Here is a 19,838-nt window from a genome sequence, read left to right on the forward strand (position 1 = left end):
TGATGTACATATCTGATGATATAATCTTGTTTGGAAATGGCTTGTTTTGCAGATTAGATATAAAATGATACTCTGAAGATTTTTGTAGCAGGTTTCGGTCACTGAACATGATCCGGTTTGACCAGAAATGTCTATTTCTGTTTCTCTCAATAAGGTACGGATCTGTTTCAGCAGCGCACCACGTTCCCATCCCTGTCTCCTCTCACAACGACGCGGTTCTCCGACTCTCACATGCATTACCCCGGGCCCTTCACCTACTCCACCAACCCATCCAGTGCAGGCATCGGGGGTCTCAGCATGACAGGTGTTCCTACCTCCACGCGCTACACAACCTACCTGCCCCCACCATACCCCGGAAACCAGAACCAGAGCTCGCACTTCCAGACCAACTCGTCCCCCTACCACCTGTACTACGGCACCGGCTCAGGCTCCTACCAGTTCTCCATGGTTCCTGCAGGCGGCACTGCCGGGAGCACGGTCGGAGAGCGTTCGCCCACCCGCATGCTGACCTCCTGCCCGGCGGCAGGCGCAGCTTCGGGGTCAGGAGGCGGAGCCGGCGGCCTGATCGGCGGCAGCGACGGCGTGGAGGCCGACGGCAGCCACAGCAACTCTCCGAGTGCCATGAGCACACCCGGACGAATGGACGAGTCCGTCTGGAGGCCTTACTGAAGAAACCAGAGAACAATGACACAAGAGTTGCATGTTCCAGTCAAATTTGAAAAATTTGCCATCCATTTTGAGTCGCTTTGATTTTTCTCAGAGGCAGTATCTTTCAGTGGTTTCAATATTGTACTATGTATTTCATGAGGCTTTGTGTGCTTTAAGACTGAACTGAGCAGAGAAAGAACAGCAAGAAGTAAAAGCTCCTCTGGGAAAAACAAGCATAGACTCTAAAAGACTGACGTTTAGTTTTATTCTGTAATGAGAGCAGCTGGATGATGAGGATGATGATGATGATGATGATGATGATGATAGCAGGAGTTCAATGGCCAAGCGAAAAGAGGGAAAAAAAAGACACTTCAGGAAGTTCAGAGAATAACCTTTGACCTTTAGCCAGGTCTGGTGGTTAAGGAAAGCCTGAGGACATGCTGTATTGGGCCGAAGTGATTGATTTGACTTTTATTTATGGCCCTAATCAGCTTTTACCTTTTGACGGTACAGCATTGATATTCAGTGTACAAAATGAATGATTTTTTTTTAATGTTTTCATTTGTTTCCACCAATCATGAACAATTTGTGTATGAACAGTTTTTTTTTAATTATTGTTACAGTAATTATTTTTTTTAAATATTGTTCTGATTTTCTTTTTTGTTTCAAGCCATTATTTGTCTAAACTAAGTAATGTGGTTTGGGTTTCTTTAAGTTATTTGAGCCAGTTCTATGATTATTCTCGATATTTCCAGGTTAGGAAAAAAAAAGCATTTATCTTTTTTTGTTTGTTTGTTGTTGTTGTTTTTTTTTTTTGGTTTGTTTGATGTTTATAATTTTTTTTCTTTTTCTTTGTTTTTTTTTTCCTCATTTCTATGATTTAATATAAGATCGCAAGTCATGCTACTGTAATATATTATTTCTAAATTATGAAATAGTTACAAATTTTAAATGTAATGTATTTTTCCTATGTAGCTCCAATGCACTAAAACATGCTACTTAAAAAAAAAAAAAAAAAAAAAAAAAGGACCCACCCGAAACGAAATGCAGAGGAACCCTATCCACGGAAAGAAAAAGAAAAAAAAAAAGTCCAAAGAGATCAAATTTCATCGTAATAACTTATAATCGAATATACTTCCAGGCACAATGGCTCGCTTTCCTTTTGTTGCCCAAAGTGTTACATTTTATGATGTCATTCCAGCCTCGTAAAGAATGAAGAACACACGTAGCTTTAAGCGCCTTCATTATCCGTCTTTCCTCGCATCAATGAGGTGACTGAAATGGTAGATGATAACTACATATGAAACGGATCGTCTCTCATTATTTCAATGACAAAACCACGCACAAGCTCACACACTGGAGCTAAAGTGGCCAGAAATCTGTCCCTCCCTTCCTTTCAGGTGTGTGTGTGTGTGAGAGAGAGAGTGTGTGTGTGTGCGTCGTGCACAATAGGTCAGGAGCCAGAGGCCTTTCCCAGCCGCTCACACTCCGCCACACCTGCTCTCTGTACCTAAAGGGAGAGCGAGGACGAAAAGAGAGAGTGTGTGCCGAGGAGTGTGGGAGTCAGATCGTCTTTCAGCGACCGCCAGCCATTCTTTAGGCCGCTGGTTCTCCTAATGCTGGCTTCTTTGTTCGCTGCGCTCCAAAGCCACTTTGAAGCCTTTGTGATGGCGCTTCATCTCTTTTTCTTTTGTCGTTTGTACATAATTAACGTCCTGAGCCCGAGGCCGTGGCTGACATTGAGCGAGCAAGTGTGTGAGAAGTTCCTATAGAACGGAGGAAGGAGAAAGCTTGTCGTTCCATGAAATAAAAGAATTAAGTTTAGAAAGCAGCCAGCAGCGTCCACCTCTGCTGAATGGATTCCCCTTTGTCTCTGGGATTATAGTGTTGAGGACGAGTCCAGGTTTCCAGATTTGGGCTTGTGATCTTTTCAATTTGACTCAGGAAACAACTATGACACACATACTATGCCTTATAACGCTTATTTAATGTATAACAAAAGCACAATCTGACTTCTTTATAGCTGCAACTATAAAGTGGACATCCATCCATCCATCCCATCCATTCATCATCCAATCTCTTGGCTTAGTGAAATGACCAAAGCTACGTGTTTGTTAAGTCGAGGCATTTTGTAGTCCTCATGGCTGGTCTGTTGACGTGCAAGCTCAGTGGCTCCTTTCCTAAAGAACAAATAGCGTTTTTTCATTCACTGTATATTGTAATTTTTTGACTCTGTACCATGCTCTGCTATAGTCTACCTTCATTGTGTGCAAACATTGTAGTTTTTGATGCATTTTAATTAAAAAAAAAAAAAAAGAAGAAAAAAAGTCATATTTCGAGTATTTGCTTGTATTTGGTTGGAAAATGGAATAGGTTATGATAATAGGTTACTTTAAGAGCCTAAATTTTTCAAAGGATTTTTGCTGTTTTAATGAAATAAAACACCCTTTTGATTCATTAGATTTGTTTATTGGGATATCCAGGAGCCAAGATCTTATATGCGTAGTAACTGTCCACGGGGTCAGACATGCAGCCAAATTGAGTAAATAACTCGCGTCTTCGAGGTCAGAAGGCTGAAGAGAAAAATACTTGTATACGTAGTAGAAGCTTTGATCCAAAATAAACGAAGCCAGTGGGGGCCGAGAAAGGGTGACGGCTCAGAGAGAATATACACAAATAACGTTCATTTTCCCAAATCTGCGTTTTTACTCATCCCAGTGGAAAATAACAACTATACCCACATTTATTTGTGTGGTTTAAGTGGTTCTTCTTTGAATTTTTGTTGTTGTTGTTGTTGTTGTAAAATACTAGCAATAAAGTTATTCAAGTTAAAGTTAGCTCATATCTTACATATGAAATGGATGGGTAACACTAAAAGACTTAAATACTACAGGACAGATTTAAACGGTTCAGAGAGTACTTCCAGTTGCAAGGCAAATCACAGGTTTATATTAATGCGCTTCTTATAACGCGTTGTCGTTTCTATAGTGACGGCTAATTCACATGGATGCTGTGAGTAATCTACGGCTAATGATAAACAGATTACAGAACATACTGTTACTCTACGGTAATCACTGATATGGGGAGGTTTTCTGAGTCTCTAGTGTCAGGGCTTTGCAACAGTCAAAGGTAAAACTGAGGACATTGCGTTATGCGGTTTCTCAGAAACAATCTTCCATCCATTTTGTCATACACAGGGTTGCACGGGGGAACTTGGGAACCAGGGCGGTGTGCCAACCCATCCACACACTACAGACAATTTAGAAATACCAATCAGCCTACAGCGCATGTCTTTGGACTGGTGGAGGGAACCGGAGTACCCGGAGGAAACCATGGGAAGAGCATACAAACTCCACACACACAGGGGCGGAGGCAGGATTTGAACCCCCAACCCTGTATGTATGAGGCGAACGTGCTAACCGCTAACGTGAGGGACCAGAAATGTACATTCCACCACATTGAATGTAGCACTAAACGGATTAAAAAAAAAAAAAACACTTTTCATTCTTTAAAAAAATAATCAAATGTAACAGTTGTCCATTTGCTCTTGTGTAAGCGTTATAAACCACTTCAAGACATGCTAGTAAAGGAAAAATATCCACTTGGTTGATTATTTTCCTAGAGCAGCACACTCTGGCGTCTGTTACTCCTTGTACATCCAAGCATCCCTTGTGCAAAAGTATCACACGACAATCAAAAAAATAAACTAAATGATGGCATTCATATCACAAGGCCTATACGATGACACTGCAATCCATTAAGAAATAAATACTGTACTAGTAATGATCTTTCCCACTAAAACATTCGAACACAAGAATGTACAGTATTTCCTCCCCTCTTTCATTTCCTAACCCTCTTTTCTTTTCCCTGTTTTTCCATTCATCTGCTCTGTTTCTTCTTTCGCTGTTGGATGTGCTGTGGGGCAAATATTTTGTCCTCTCCGCGAGACTCACGCAGAGGACAAAAGCCCTGTATTTAATCAGCTAAAGCAAAAAGAAGACAGATGTAGGTGTGTGGGTGTGTCACTTCTTCTCAGAAACTCTCACACTCATATATACAATGTGTGTGTGTGTGTGTGTGTGTGCGTGCGTGCGTATGTGCATGTGTGTGTGGGTCTCTGTGAAAGCGAGACACACAGCATGTATTCACACTTACCAAATGAGGAACCGTTCCACCTGAAATGTTTCACACATTGGCAGTTTTAGCAGACAAAGCCTGCTGATCGCGCCATTGCAGCATGTTACGTCCCTCAGTGCTTCTGTTTTTTGTCAGTTGGTAACACATAAATCCTGATACACTGAAGATATAAACTTTACCAGATGGCCAATAGATCTTTTTGTTTTGTTTTGATTGTTACCATTATTTTGTCATCCAATTAAAGTAAGGAATAAAACACTTCTCATTTTATAGGCACATCATCAATATGTATCTGAGTTCCTGTTACCAGCTTGAATGGGATTATTTTAGCTTATTGAGTGTTTTATTCCTCTTATACAAGACTAATTTGCCAACAACTATCATTTTTATTTGTGACACATATATTTTATTATTTTTTATTTTTTATCCCTTCATAGTTACTTTTAAAGTTGTATGGAATGTCCACGAAACATCAGTACATTGCGGGGGTCACTTTTTGTTTTCTTTGTATGAAGGGAAAATGTTGGGGGGGGGGGGGGGGGGGGGGGGTATTGGGGTTGGGAGGTTGTTGAGCAAAGCACGTCCTGTTACGGAGAAGCCGTGAAGCTCCAGTTCTTCTTAAAAAACGTCAACAAAGGCGTAAAAGTTACAGCTTTACCGCAGAGTGTTACAAAGCTCTGCCGCTTCCATAAACATCTCCTCGCAGAGACATCTATCGATCGCTGATGGATCGTTCCATCCGCATCATTTCACGTGAATTTTGTGCTATCACAATATCAGATTCGGAAAAAAATAATAGTAATTATGCACTCGGTTGATCATTTTTAAAAATTCCATAACGCGTGTAAAGTGCGTGTAAACTACGATGGAAACACGTTTACCGAATAAGTCTTCAAAAAAAAAAAAAGTCACCTGACTTTGCCTCAGGAAATCATGTGATCGGATAATTGGCTCAGAAAAAGAAAAATGGAGGCGAGCGAGAGGAAGCGTTTCCCCTGGAAGTAACGATTTTCTTCTCTTGGAAACGGTGCTTTATTTGCAAATTCGTATATATATATATATATAAAAGGTAAAGTTAATGTAACTGTATAGCGCCTAAAATACAGTATTTGTATATACAGTATTCTGTTCAAAGTTAGAATGCTATGTATTTTCAGTTAAGGAATAAAAATAGCATTATTGTTGATATTTAAGATGGGCATCCAACCACAACACCACCAGCCCCCCCTCACCCCGCCCCCCATAAAAGACCCCAAACCCATAAAAAAAAAGCGAGAATAAAACCCACAGCACTGAGTCAGAATCTCCGTCGTCTCTCTTCACCGTGACTTTTTCCTTGTGTTTCAACACGATCTCAGTGTGCAGCTCTCCCACAGAGTCAGTTTTTAATTAGAGGAGGTCAGAAGAATTACTCATTTCATGTCACACACACATACACACACACACACATACACACACACAAACACAGACAGACACAGACTTTTAGGCTGCATTTTTAGGGCACTGATTTCATAGACGTCCTCATTCATCCTACACATACAGCCTGTTTCATCTGGCTGTGATTGTGTCATGAGCATCACTACGAGTCATCCACATTTGTCAGAGCACACACACACACACACACACACACACACACACACACACACACGATCTCATATGTTCCATTGTCTTTCTTTGATTACATCCAGAGCTATGGGAAACGCACGGGAAACGCACATTCTCTCTCCCATGGTAGCTGTAACACTACGGGATAACAAGATGACACACCACGTGACACACATAACACTATTCCATCATTACTAACACACCCTCAATTACAGGCTAATAATGATTCCCACCCCAAAGCCCAACATAAAAGGTGTCTCGTTAATTATTTCCAGCGATCGCGCATTTACACTCAATGTACGAAAAGCACATTTAAAGGGCGTGATATTTTCCAAGTAAACGATTCAGTCGTGTCGATTTGTGTCACGGTTTATATTTCATCTGTAAAAACCTTTAAACATGGTCATACACGCCAGACCGATTCAGACTGGGCAAAAAAAACAAACAAACAAACACAAAAAAAAAACGGAAGGAAGCAAAAGAAAACAAACAAACCAAAAAAAAAATGGAGAGCAAATGATAAGCTAAAAGCGTTCGCTGGTTTCTCATGGAACACTGAAACCACTTCCTGGGTCACTGCTACCTGCGTCCATACTGAAGCCATTAGGCCTCGCTCTTCCCAGCACTCGTGAGAAGACGCAGCGAGTTAGAACCGGTCCGGGAATGTTTCCTAAGCGGACCGGAGAGAAGAGGATTCTGGGAAAGGAGGATTTCGGGCCAACATCACGGTTTCCCACACAGTTCCCGTGAAGTTTTGACCACGGGGACCCTGAGAGTGATAAGCCAACCCTCCTCACGTCTCTGGGAAGGAGGGACGGAGGCGAGGGCATCATAAATAAAGACGGATTAGACAAAGGAGAAGTAAATAAAGTTCACTGCACGTTCTTAGAGAGAGAAAAGAGGGTCTTGCTGTACCAGATTGTTATAAGGTAGTTTTTCTCATCAGTTGTAACTCTGCTGAGACCAATGAGAGCTACGCTACTCTCTCTCTCTCTCTCTCTCTCTCTCTCTGTCTCTCTCTCTCTCTGCCTCTCTCTCTGTCGGTTTTCTCTTGTTCCCACAGAGATGTCTTCCTGCCTCAGTGCCCAGTGCACTACCGCTAAACCTAACTCCACTACCATGAACTGTTTTTCATTAGCTAAAGCTTAACCGTGTCACTCATAGACATGCATTCATTTTCTCCAACTGTTAAGTCCCCTTTCTCTAAACTACATATCAACCATATCCAGTCTTTCTTACTATGATGTTTTAATATGAAAAATTGGCACATCAGCTCAGCTCAAATACATAGTCTAGAAACATAGATAGCTAATATTTGGCAGAGAAAATCGTCTATCTAACCGCTACTTCAATGAACACTAGGCAATGCATTACAGTACAATAAATGTTACATGGATACCTACAGAACCACATTTCGTTCTTTGGGAATATGTTTTCAAATCCGGTCCGTAATGAGATGTTCATTTTATATTTTAGATGCAAGGAGCGCCAAGTCGAGATCCCGTCATATAACATACAGTATACACCGATCAGCCATAACATTAAAACCACTGAGAGGTGACGTGAATAACATGGCGTTACACTGGCAATGATAAGGGGTGGGATATATTTATTAGGCAGCATGTGAACAGTCAGTTCTCGAAGTTGACGTGTTGGAAGCAGGAAAAATGGGCAAGCGTAAGGATCTGAGCGACTCTGACAAGGGCCGAATTGTGATGGCTGGACGACTGGGTCAGCGCATTTCCAAAACAGCAGGTCTTGTGGGGTGTTCCTGGTATACAGTGCTGAGGATCTACCAAAAGTGGTCCAAGGAAGGAGAACCCGTGAACCAGTGACAGGGTCATGGCTGCCCAAGACTCATCGACGAGCGTGGGGAGCGAAAGCTCGATCCCACAGAAGAGCTACTGTAGTGCAGCACAGCTTGTGCGTTCATCATGTAGTTTAGATCCGAGCGCGTAGTGCATCATGTGCGCTCGCCCGTAGGAAGAACCACCCTTAAAAAGCACAAGAGCTGCGGTTCCCATGCAGTTGCATGAGAATCAATACACGACATCTATTTCTCACATGAAGGAGAAAAAAAAAAAACCATGAAGTCCAACGAGAATAGATCGTGTTTCCTGCAATCTTGTTGGGAAATTAGGACAAGCACACAGACAGAGCTTGAGATAGTTACTATGGGGGTCATGGATCATTATTTGATTGAGGGGGGGGAGAGGTTGTGTAAGCCCCTTTCCACACCCACTCAGTTCCCCGCAGGCCAGGTTTCTGTCAGACATGGGAAGGAGACAAAACGGTCCTCTGATTCGCTCTCAGAGGTGGATTGTAAAGTGGTGATTATACACACACACACACACACACACACACACACACACACACACACACACAAAACAACTGGTGTTTGTTTTTTAAGATTTTTTTAAGTGATTCGTCTCAAACCGACACTTGTACTTTTTAAGTTTATATTTCTGGAGATGTGGTAAATGTATAAAACCTACCTCTACATCAATTTAATCTTAAAATGGTCGTATATAAAAACTCATGTCTAAGCAACGATTTATAAAATATAGACATAGACATGAAAACTTCCAGCTTGAGTTGAGGTTTTCCTTGTGTGCGATGGCAGGGTGCTGCAATAATTATATCACATGATTCGGGCCAGCTGTGAACTGTCCTAGCATCTGTTGCCAGAAAATCGAATTATATGTTGTTTAAAATGTATAAATAATTTAAATAATATTAAGTAAAAAGGATGATATCTAGGTCAACCTTCTGCTTATTGGTCCAGCGCATTTAATTTGTTGTACACGGCCTTCTTCGAGACCTGGTGAAGACCCGGGGGACGTCCTAGATCCTATATCATTTGTGAGCAAGTTCTGAGAACTTTTCAGGGCCGAATGGATTAGAGTCTACCCGATTTCTGCTGTTCCTTTGGATAAAGGTGTCTGCTAATAAATGAGTAAATGGAATTATTTCATAGTGATGAGTGATGAGCCAGGAAGATACAAAACACACAAACCGAGGAAGTAAAGCACAATGTAAGAATCACATAGACTCGTAGGGAAGAGACTGCTTCTATGAAGGAACTATTAAGGGTTACCGATAGAACATTACAACACACTGGCTCCCTGTTGGAAAGGGTTCTGGGTAGGATGCTAAATATCATAACTATCTAAGGAATCCTTGAAAAACCCAGTTGTATTATAACATACAGTATACGACGCTGCATATAACGCTCAAAACAACCCTCACGCCATTCATTGACACCTGGTTTTGGGAGTTAAACGAAAAGAACAAATGAAACGTCTACCATTAATTACCCGAAGTTCAGTACATCAAATGGAGAATGTAATCAGGAATACTTTCCATCTCTCCACCCTTTTTTGCACAGACTTCCTCAAATCCATATGTATGAATGAGAGAAGAACATTTTGCGAGTTGCCGCATACGCGATCGGACTTGTATGCTAGTTTCGTACATAACAGGCTTTTTTTTTTTGGTGCAGAATGCACCCTAATTGCAGCTGAAACAGGTTAGTACCAGTAATCAGACCCAGAGAGTCACCACATGACCTGAATATATAAGTACAGCTTCGATTCCCGGCCCATGTGACACCACATACTGAAGTGTCCTGGGGCGAGACACTGAACCCCAAGTTGCTCCCGATGGCAAGTTAGCGCCTTGCATGGCAGCTCTGCTACCATGGGTGTGTGAGTGTGTGTGAATGGGTGAATGAGACACAGTGTAAAGTGCTATATAAGTGCAGACCATTTACCTTTGCTCTAGACAGCCAAGACTTCTGAGTAGGAGTTGAATAGAAGGGAGGAGATGTGGAGGTGGTGAGAGAGAGAGGGGAGTTTATAGGAAATATACTAGGAAGAAGGTGTGGCTTCAGGTGTGGTCTTTCTCCAAAATTTCAGCTCCATTAAGTGTAACTGTCATATTTGCCATGGTGATGACTCACAGGGGCTGGTTGATTAAAACCCGGTAAGTGTAATTTCCTTCATCATATGGTAAAATAAATAATGCTTATATAGTTAAATTAGACTATTGTGAAAGTTTATGCACCATAGTGTATAAAACACTTGCGGTGTGCGGTTATAGGAAAATAATCAACGACAGGTGGTGTGATGTGTCTCAACATGAATAGAGTTTCAGTTACCACTCAGAAGATGATTATTTTCCAATAATATCACGCTCTGAAGTATTTTATTTCATTCCTCGTATACTGAAGCAATTTGCCAACTGTTACACTTTAATGTATTAATGAACAGCATGGAGTTTTATCCATTTATAGTTACTGACTTGGATTACGTGGCCAATCAGATTCAAGAATTCAGCACTGTGATTATATATATGCAATGTATTATATACATTAATCCACTGCTCACTCTCTCTTTCTCTCTCTCTCTCTCTCTTACATGCCCTTTCTCCTCGTTCATTCTCTCATTTCTAAGCCTCCTCTCTCTTATCATCATTCTATCTCTCACTCTAACAGTTTCCTGCTGTCTCTCTTTCATGACACATCTCTCACTTTTCTCATGTGCACTTTTTTCTTTCTCTTTCATTCCTTCCTTCCCCCAACACCCCACTATGCTCATCGTTTCACTCTATCTTGTTATTTTTCATCAGATGTTTCTCATTCTGTCATTCCTTCCTTTAGCGCCCAGCTCTCTGTTAATGCCCATGCCATATTTTTCTCTCTCTCTCTCACACACACATACATCCTGTCGGTTTCTGACCTTCTCCCACCTGTCTTTTCTCCCTCCCTCTATATCTCTATCTTGGCCTCCCATTTTCTTTCATTTTCAGTCTTCTTCTTCTTTTTTTTTTTTTTTACTATCTTTCTCTTTTTCTTTTTTTTTAAAAATCTTTCTCGGTTTCATACTTTCTCTATCTTCTCTCTCTCTCTTTCTCTCTTCACTCTTTTCCCTTTCATGTTCTCTTCTCTCTCTCTGTCTCTATCATCTCACCATCTCTCTCTCTCTATCTGTCTGTCAATCTTTCTTGCCTTCTCACGTTCTTTCTTTTTCATGTTTTTCCCCATTATGTCCCCTTTATGTCTCTCTATCCCTGTCTGTCCTCCCTCACTGTCTCTCTCTTCCTGTTTCTCTATCTTTTTTGCCTACTCTCCCTCTCTCCATTTTTTCCATACCCCTTTCCCCTCTTTCCTCCATCCCTGTCGATCTCTCTCTCTCTGTCTCCCTCTCAAACTCTCCCCTTATCTGTCTATCTCTACCTGTCTCTCCATCTATCTCCCTCGAACTGCGTTTCTCTCTCTTTCTCATTCTTTCATTTTCATACCACCCTCTTGCCCCCTCCCTCAATGCCATCATTCTCATTCTCCATCATGCTTTCTCTCTCTTTTTTACTTTCTCTTTATCTACTCATCTCTCTCTCTCTCTCTCTCTCTCTCTCTCTCTCTCTCTCTCTCTCTCTCTCTCACACACACACACACACACACACACACACACTCTCTGTCTCTCGCTCTCTCTCTCTCAGTTTCAGCCATTGTTCAGTCCTGATTCTTCCCAGCAGGCCTTTCAACAGGTTTACAGTTACGATCATTTGGTCTACGTCTGTGTGGGTGAATACAAATTTCAAAAGAATTCAAGGGGAGTTTGTGCACGTAGGCGAGTGCAAGGGGCTGTGAGTGAGGGTGTGATTCTTTTTTTTTTTCACATTAGCACCAAGGTGTAGGGAAATAACAAATAAGGTTTTCCTTTAAGCTGAATGTAAACAAAAATGCAGGTGTGAAGATTTCCTCTAGCAAGCAAACGTTCGTTTGAAAAGAGCATCTGTGGCTTTGTTACAACCGTATTCAGTGTGTATGTGTGTGTGTGTGTGTATGTGTGTATGTGTGTTTGTGTTGGGAGGATGTTCATGTGTAATTTTCTCAGAAATGAGAGTCATTGCTATTTTTCTGGCAATAACTTGACAAGATGAACAAAGAGAAAAACTAGCTTCGCCTGAAACAATGCCTGTCGTGTTTAGGGTCATGTTTAACCATAATTGCCTTTAAGAGCAGACATAACACACCAGGAATGGTAGACGGAACAAAGCTTTTCTCAATTTATTTGGGGGGGGGGGGGGGGGGGGGGTAGATAAAGAGATGGAAAACGAACATATTCGCATAATAGGCATACCGTGTGTGCGTGTGTGTGCGTGTGTGTTTGTGTGTGAGTAAGAATGGGGGTAAGAATCAAAACGTGTCAGCATTTTTTAAAGAAATGTCAGTTACCCCACTGAGGTGAAGGCTAATTCATATAAAAGACATCTCGAACCCCCTGCAGCACTAATGACCCGTACCTCTCGTGGTTATCAGACCTCATTATCTAAACCGCTTCTTAGTAGCTCTCTCTATAATTTTGGATGTAAATGAAAAGCATAACAAAAGGGCGCCATAACTTGAAAAAATCCTTACTCTAAGTGACCCTGAACAGAGCCCCGTTTATCTCCAATTTACCAATTTCTAGCCACATGCGATATGATCGTGCTATTACTACTCCAAGCACTGTCATTAACCTCAGCATTGACCTTCCCATAGTGTGCGACCTTTTCCTCCTCCTGATGGTGCCATGACATTTTCAATCTACATTTATTCTTTTCTAAGTGCTTAAAGTCGCTGAAACAGTACGAAGAAGGTCACACAGCCAATCAGGTCCTGTATAGAGATGATTATGGGAGTTTCCGTGCGCAGTTTCCTTACGTAGTTCTCTTTTTGTGTATATCTCATATCAGACTGTTTCAGAAATGAAAACAAAATCTTAGATAAAACAAAGGCAACCTGATTAAACACAAAATACAGGTTTTAAATGGTAATGTTATTTATTGAAGCAAAAAAAAAGTAATCCAATACCAACTGGGCCTGTGTGAAATATGCATTTGGTTACTAATTCCCCAAATCTATGAAACTGCATTCATAACGGGGTTCAGCGGGACTAGGCCTGATTACTGCAAATCGCGTTCAGTCAACAGCAAGAAGTTGGTTAAGAGGTCTTACCCAGTAACACACTATGCCAAAGGTGAAAGAAATTCCAGAAATGATGAGGAAGAAGGTAACTGAAATACATCAGTCTAGGAAGGGTTACAGAGCTATTTCAAAGGTTCTGGGACTCCAAAGAACCACAACGAGAGCCATTATCTCCAAATGGAAAAACTCGGCACAGTTAGTGAACCTTCCCAGAAGTGGCCGACCTTCCAAGATTCCTCCAAGAGCACCAAATGGGAAAGCACCCTTATGACCATTTTGTGGCATATTGTTTCACTACAATATTTGTCTCTTTTGTTAGAAAAACAAAATTAAAAACAGGAAATTTCTAGGTATAAGTGAAAGAAAACGTTTGCAGCAATGCCTATGTGACTTAAACATCTGAAATAACAGTGGTGCCTCAAGTAGCAGGAATTAGCCTCAAATAAGTAGAATCTAAGGATTTTTAAAAAAGTAGAAGGATCATCCTCCCAAGGATTGACAACACACCATATACACACACTGTTTTTTCACTGGTTGATGTGGTGCCGGAGGCCAAGGCCGGGACTTTTCCCCCTGACTCAGGACCTCTGTCAGTTAATTGTCATACCATTTGGGATCTACTGTTCCCCACTAACTGGCAGGACACTGGTGGGTCCTTGCTGGCCTACTTTGGAGTAAATGTTTTGCCCAAATGATCCAGAACCTGTTGTAGCTGATGACAGAGGTATGGAAGTCTGGCCTGTGTCTCCACGCAAAGTTCCTCGGGGTCCACTTCCTAGGGAACGTCATTAGGCCAAATATTGTGACCATACACCCAGCTACATTGGAAGTCTCAACCTTAGCTACACCATTTGTACACTTTTCTGTGTACAACCTTCAGGATTTTGAAAGTTGCATTCTGATTGCCTCTCTGTACTATAACATTGTTCTGAAAATGAACCTTTTTGGAGAAGAAACTTCTCAGAAGACACATTTCAAATATATTATATTTACATTAGCAGTCATTCGACAGCGCAGTCGAATTCTCGAATCTGATTGGACGGAATCGGTTGATTAATTTTTCATCTGATTCATTTTCTAGGTGTGCGTTACAAACCACAGGTTTATATTAATGTGCTCGTCCTAACAGGTTATTGTTTCCATAGTAACATCTGGTATGGTGGATGATCCACACAATCTAAGACCAAGAGGAAATGGATTAAATCAGCACTGTTATCATGGAAAAGGTTAAGTTTCCTAAGTTTGTTTAATATTTATGGAAGAAGTCTTGAGTTTCAGAGCTTTGTAACAGTCAGTACGTTTTCCACAATTTTATGGTTTCTTGGTAGCATGACAAGCTGTGCTTTTTTTGGGCTTATGAACTAGAGGAGAGTGAAAAAAAAGAGGCTAGTGAGGGCTGGTTTATTGTATATGAGTGTTAACATGAACTACTTTGTTTAGTTAATGTTGGTACACAGTTTTAAATTTAACTAGACACTGATTATATATTTGTAAAGTATGATGTCGTCATCATCAAATTTGGGCTGGTAGCAGCAATTCTGCATTGTGTCCAGTTGCATCACACCATCCTGTCATTGATTATTTTCTTACAACAGCACTCCCAAATGTGTTTTATTCCCTACATAGGAAAAAAATAAATAAATAAATAAAAAACAGTTCAGGCATCCCTTTAAAAGTTATTCGAGTGTTTTGTTTAAACCAATGTTTGCCAACGATCTATGGGAATAGGTCTGTGGTTAGTCATTTTCAACCGAAACGACTGACCCCTTCAGTAAAAGTAAAGCAGTGGCATGGCAGAGTCGAGTTGCTTTCCTGGCAGCCCTTGGAGCAGAAAATTTTTTTTTCATCCCATGCTCATTGTGGCCATTGGCTAAAATAGCAGGGTTTGGGGTTGAGTTAGTCTTTATTAAGACTGGTGTAAGAGTACAGGCTGTATCGCTACACAACGGGTACGAGGAGACGAAGCTACACAGCGTAATATCTGTTATTAATCAGCACTGGTTGCACGATAAGTGAAAGACAGCTAAGTCTCGTATCTGTTTTGTTCTCAATCTAGTTGTTTCTCACGGCTTGTTGTTTTTGGCCCGAGAAGAAGTTGATTTAAAGAAGCTGATTTGCTAGTGAAAGTTTCTGCTGCAGATGATTTCTGTTTTTAATAAGCTAGACCTAATTATCTCTGCATGAACATTAGATTAGTGATACTTAATTGGATGAGCTATTTCTAGAGGCTAACAGTGGTGGACTGGCGTCTGTCAAATGCTTTTCCTTCCCCAGTGCTCACCAGTACAGCAAAGGCATTAATGCTACTGAAAGCTCTAAAGAGACCTGAAGTGACTCCTCAATACACACACACACACACACACACACACACACACACACACACACAGCTGGTGGCGCGTAACTGGATCCATGTGCCTGGCCTGGGAACAGACAACCGGCCGATGTTTAACGGTAACCCATGGCGAACTTCTCTCCTCTCATTTACTGTCTGTGGAAAAAAATGGAGAGAAGGATAGACTTTTCCACATACACACTCACTCTCTTGCTCACACACATTAACACACAAATGCATGCACATTAAATAGTGTATGACTCACTTTTGAAAAGTCATGCATGTTCAGAACACGCTATGGTCACACAACTTTGCTCTCAGACACGAAGCAGAGGACGGAAAAGGCACACACCCTCCTTCTTTCACCTCCATCAGCCAGACCACACACACTCACACATAAACCGCAGAGAAAGGCCGAAAGGAAATGGAAAACTCAGCAGTTTCTTCTTCAGGGGAAAACGTTTAGAGATGGAACAAGCAAAGGAAGTGGCGCAAATTAGAAACCCTAACACACTCTGTCCAATCATGAGCGTTTTTGCATGACTAGTCCTGTTTCGTGCACGTCTGTGTGTGCTCACACACGTCTGCACGTATAACACTCACATTGGACATAATATATTTGGATTTATTTGTGGGGCTGCGGTGGAGGGTTTCACAAATCTGCCGCATTTGTGAAACACAACCATCCGTATCATTCCCATAATGCGTCGCATTTTTTGCTCTTACTGATGCTATTGTGGCTACGTCTCCCAACAAATAAACGCAAATTTTCCAGGATGGAGAACCAGACCAGGAATAATATATTATAATAATACGAGTCTTTGCTGGTATATCTGCCTTTCTCAGCTTTTTAACCATCGCCAGACCTGTGGTGTGACGTTGAACTTCTGGCCATGAATCTGGTCCTGAGGTCTAGACAAATGTGTTCAGCAGCGCTGAGGACTTCTCCATCCAGAATGTGGTCATTTAACTACTCTTAATGCAGCTAACCTACTTTTTCCACACAGTAGAAATAAGCCGTGTGTGCGTGCTCGTCCATGCCAAAAGAGTTGTCTTTTTCACTTCTATTTCTTCTTTCACTAGGTTGGTGAACGTCCTAAAGAGAAGAATGAATATGTGTTAGAGAATGGTTTTGGTCCACAGATGGATGGATGGATGGATGGATGATAGCCCAACAACAAACATTGACTGCAGCTCATTCAAAGACATTCTTCTTTCTTAACTAACATTACACTTTAAAATCCATTTTCCCAGTTTATTAGCCTTTGATTATGTGGCACGTCCACAATACAAATCCCATGGATTGGTCATTACCATAGAGACGGCAGCGTATTCGAATAAGTGCATTAGCAGCTGGAACAACCAATCAGATTTGAGAATGCAACACTTTGGTATGTCACACAATAATAACCACGGATACTAAAGAGCAAAAAACTACCGTAATACTTACAGTTCCCTTTGGTAGGCCAAGCTAAGCAAATACAAATGCGATTACTACACGTTACCTGAGGCAGAGACATTAGAAAACAAAACGCAGAGCACACACTAGAGAGCTTACATGCCACAGCACTACATAGAGCTGCCACTTTCTGCCCTTCTGTACATAAGTACTGTATATACAGTGTGAACCAGCATACCACAGATGTTTTTATTGGGTGGGGATGTATTTCCTGCAGGTATAACGGAGAGAACAAAGCGTTCACCAAAGCCGCCCTTCTTGTATCTACACTTAGTATCCAACAAAAAAAAAGGAAATTGGATTAAGAGTGTGTGTTTTGTATTTACTCATTTACAGTTTCTGACCACGTCCTGTGATGGGTTGGCGCCCCGTCCAGGGTGTCCCCTACCTTGGATAGGCTCCAGGCTCCCCCACCACACTGTGTAGGATAAATGGTACAGAAAATGGATAGATGGATGGATGGACGATTTCTGACCATGCACTGTGGGTTTTCTCTGGGTTCTCCAGTTTTCTCCTGCCTCCCCAAAAATGTGCTGGTAGATGAGTTGGTGACATTAAATTGCCTATAAAACTAAACCAGTGTGTGAATGTGTGTGTATGGTGCCCTGCAGTGGAATGGTGTCCCATCCATGGCGTATTCCCGCTTCATTTCCACCACCACTCCGAACCAGGATAATGTGGATACTGAAGATGAGCAAATACGTTTACAGTAATATAGGTTTGCCTTGTTATGAACACAAATACAATGTTAGATCGCATGTTTTAAGGATCAGCATGGCCACACAGCAGGTCGTGCTGGTGTTGCAGGGTCTAGGGTTTGGGCTTTGATGTGTGTGGGTTTCCTTTGGGTTCTCCAGTTTCGTCCAACCTCTGAAAAACATGCCAGTAAGGTGGATTGGCTAAATTGTCCCTAGGTGGGAATGAATGTCTACATGTGTATGTGTGGGTGTAGATGGTTTCCTGTTATGTTTGTATTCCTGCTTTGCTCCCAGTGTTCCCAGGATAGGCCCCCATTTTGGTCTTGGCCAATTTCCACCGACCAGCCAGCTCTCTCTTATCACACCACAACTACTAACTAGGGAGGCTGAAGGTTAACACGTGCTTCCTCCGAGACACACGGGACCAGTTTTTGAACTGTTGTTCATGCTGCATCACAGGACATCGTAACAGAGCGCTATCTGCCCTCTTCCTCATACGTGAGCTCACAAGCATCCTGATTGGCTAGTTTTGCTCTGATTGACAGGGGAATTTGAACTCGTGATCTCTTGATGATTTAGAGAATGCTTTATTGTTGTGCCACCCAGCGGTCCATGAACAGATTTCAGTAGTTATACGATAAGTTAAAGTATACAAAAATAAATTGAACAAAATGACTCAGTTATTCTACAACAAATGAAAAGGTCAAGACTGGGTTGTAGGGGATTTTTTTTTAATTTAAAGATAACCGCTTTTGAATCAGCTGATCATGAGATTGAGGTGACAGACACTGTTTCTTTCTACTCATTCTCTTACACTCAGTGGGGGTTTAGGAAAGGACGAAGATTTGGATGCTGTGGGTTGGCTCATGAGCCGATTTTGAAACGCTGGGCTGGAGGAAATTATGAGCACGCCATGCAGTAAAGTCAAGTGTGGGTTTATTTTGTAGGCAGAGAGTCTCCATGGCTGATGAGCAAGAGGACGGTCGGGTCATTAGCGTATTTAATTAAAGATTCATTTACGAACAAAAATCGCTTAATGGAACGCAAATAAAAATAAATGCTTTAAGCTGTCTAGCAAAACTTTCTTCTACAGTATAATGTGCGTTTCAAGAGGCATATCTGTGGATTGACTTGGTATGAGGTTGTTTAAAAAGTTACATTAAATGGGATGGGATAAAAAAAAAAAAGGAAAGGAGTCAAAGTTGTGTTAGATGGATTTCACTGACGATCCTCTCACGCTTGCGGATTTGTGGGTGGTGGTGGTGGTGGTGGGGTAGTATGGAAATATCTGAAGGTTAAGGATAAGGTTAGGTTTTTCATATGAAGTCAAACAGAATTGATTGAACATGTCGTTCAAATTTGTGACACACTTTTCACAAAGCTCAGGCTTAGGGACAAGGTGAACATTTCTAATACATACAGACTTTTTAATACCTTGACTAACTTTTTTCCACTGAAGTTCAAACGGTTTCTAAAAGATATTTTAAATCATTCTTAAGGCTAACCAAATGTCAACGTTTCAAAAAACGGACGCAGAAATAATCAAGAATAGATTAAACACAACATGAGACACGGGGCGTCAGAGAAAGAGAGAGAACGAGAGAGATGGAAAACCATCAACTATTCTGTATTATTAAAGCCTGCGCGTGTTATTAATGGTTAAAGCAGTCTGAATATCTGAGCATATAAGCTTTTACCATGCTGCTTAATGCCAGAATCTTGAACTAACGATGGGCCAAGAGCTATTAAAGAGAGCTATCTGCAGCGCCTGTAGGCTGCAGAGCCAGGAATCAATAGCAGCAGAGCTTTTCTTTTCTGACCTGGTGTGATGTGAGTTAATTTCCAATGTCGTGGCCTCCATTAGTCAGCCCAGTGAGTAAAGCAGGCTGTTCAGCGCAGAGATAAACAGAAATAATGCAAGTATACGCAGTTCATGCTGCAAGTCCTTTTTGCTCTGGACTTCTATTTGGATTTTTGGCAAGACATCGT

At 41.5% G+C, this 19,838-nt stretch overlaps 1 protein-coding gene across 2 annotated transcripts in view; it reads left to right on the forward strand.

Moving 5' to 3' along the window:
* The window catches only part of runx3 (RUNX family transcription factor 3), a 55,683-nt gene extending 52,575 nt beyond the window's left edge, over positions 1-3,108 (forward strand). For both annotated transcript variants that reach the window (XM_017464143.3, XM_017464142.3), the window contains one exon: positions 155-3,108. In XM_017464143.3, coding sequence (XP_017319632.1) covers positions 155-669 — 515 coding nt within the window. In that variant the 3' untranslated portion in view covers positions 670-3,108. The remainder of the gene's footprint in view (positions 1-154) is intronic.
* The last annotated feature ends 16,730 nt before the right edge of the window (positions 3,109-19,838 follow it).

This window comes from Ictalurus punctatus, chromosome 3 (assembly GCF_001660625.3).
Source record: "Ictalurus punctatus breed USDA103 chromosome 3, Coco_2.0, whole genome shotgun sequence".
In the NCBI taxonomy this organism is placed as follows: Eukaryota; Metazoa; Chordata; class Actinopteri; order Siluriformes; family Ictaluridae; genus Ictalurus; species Ictalurus punctatus.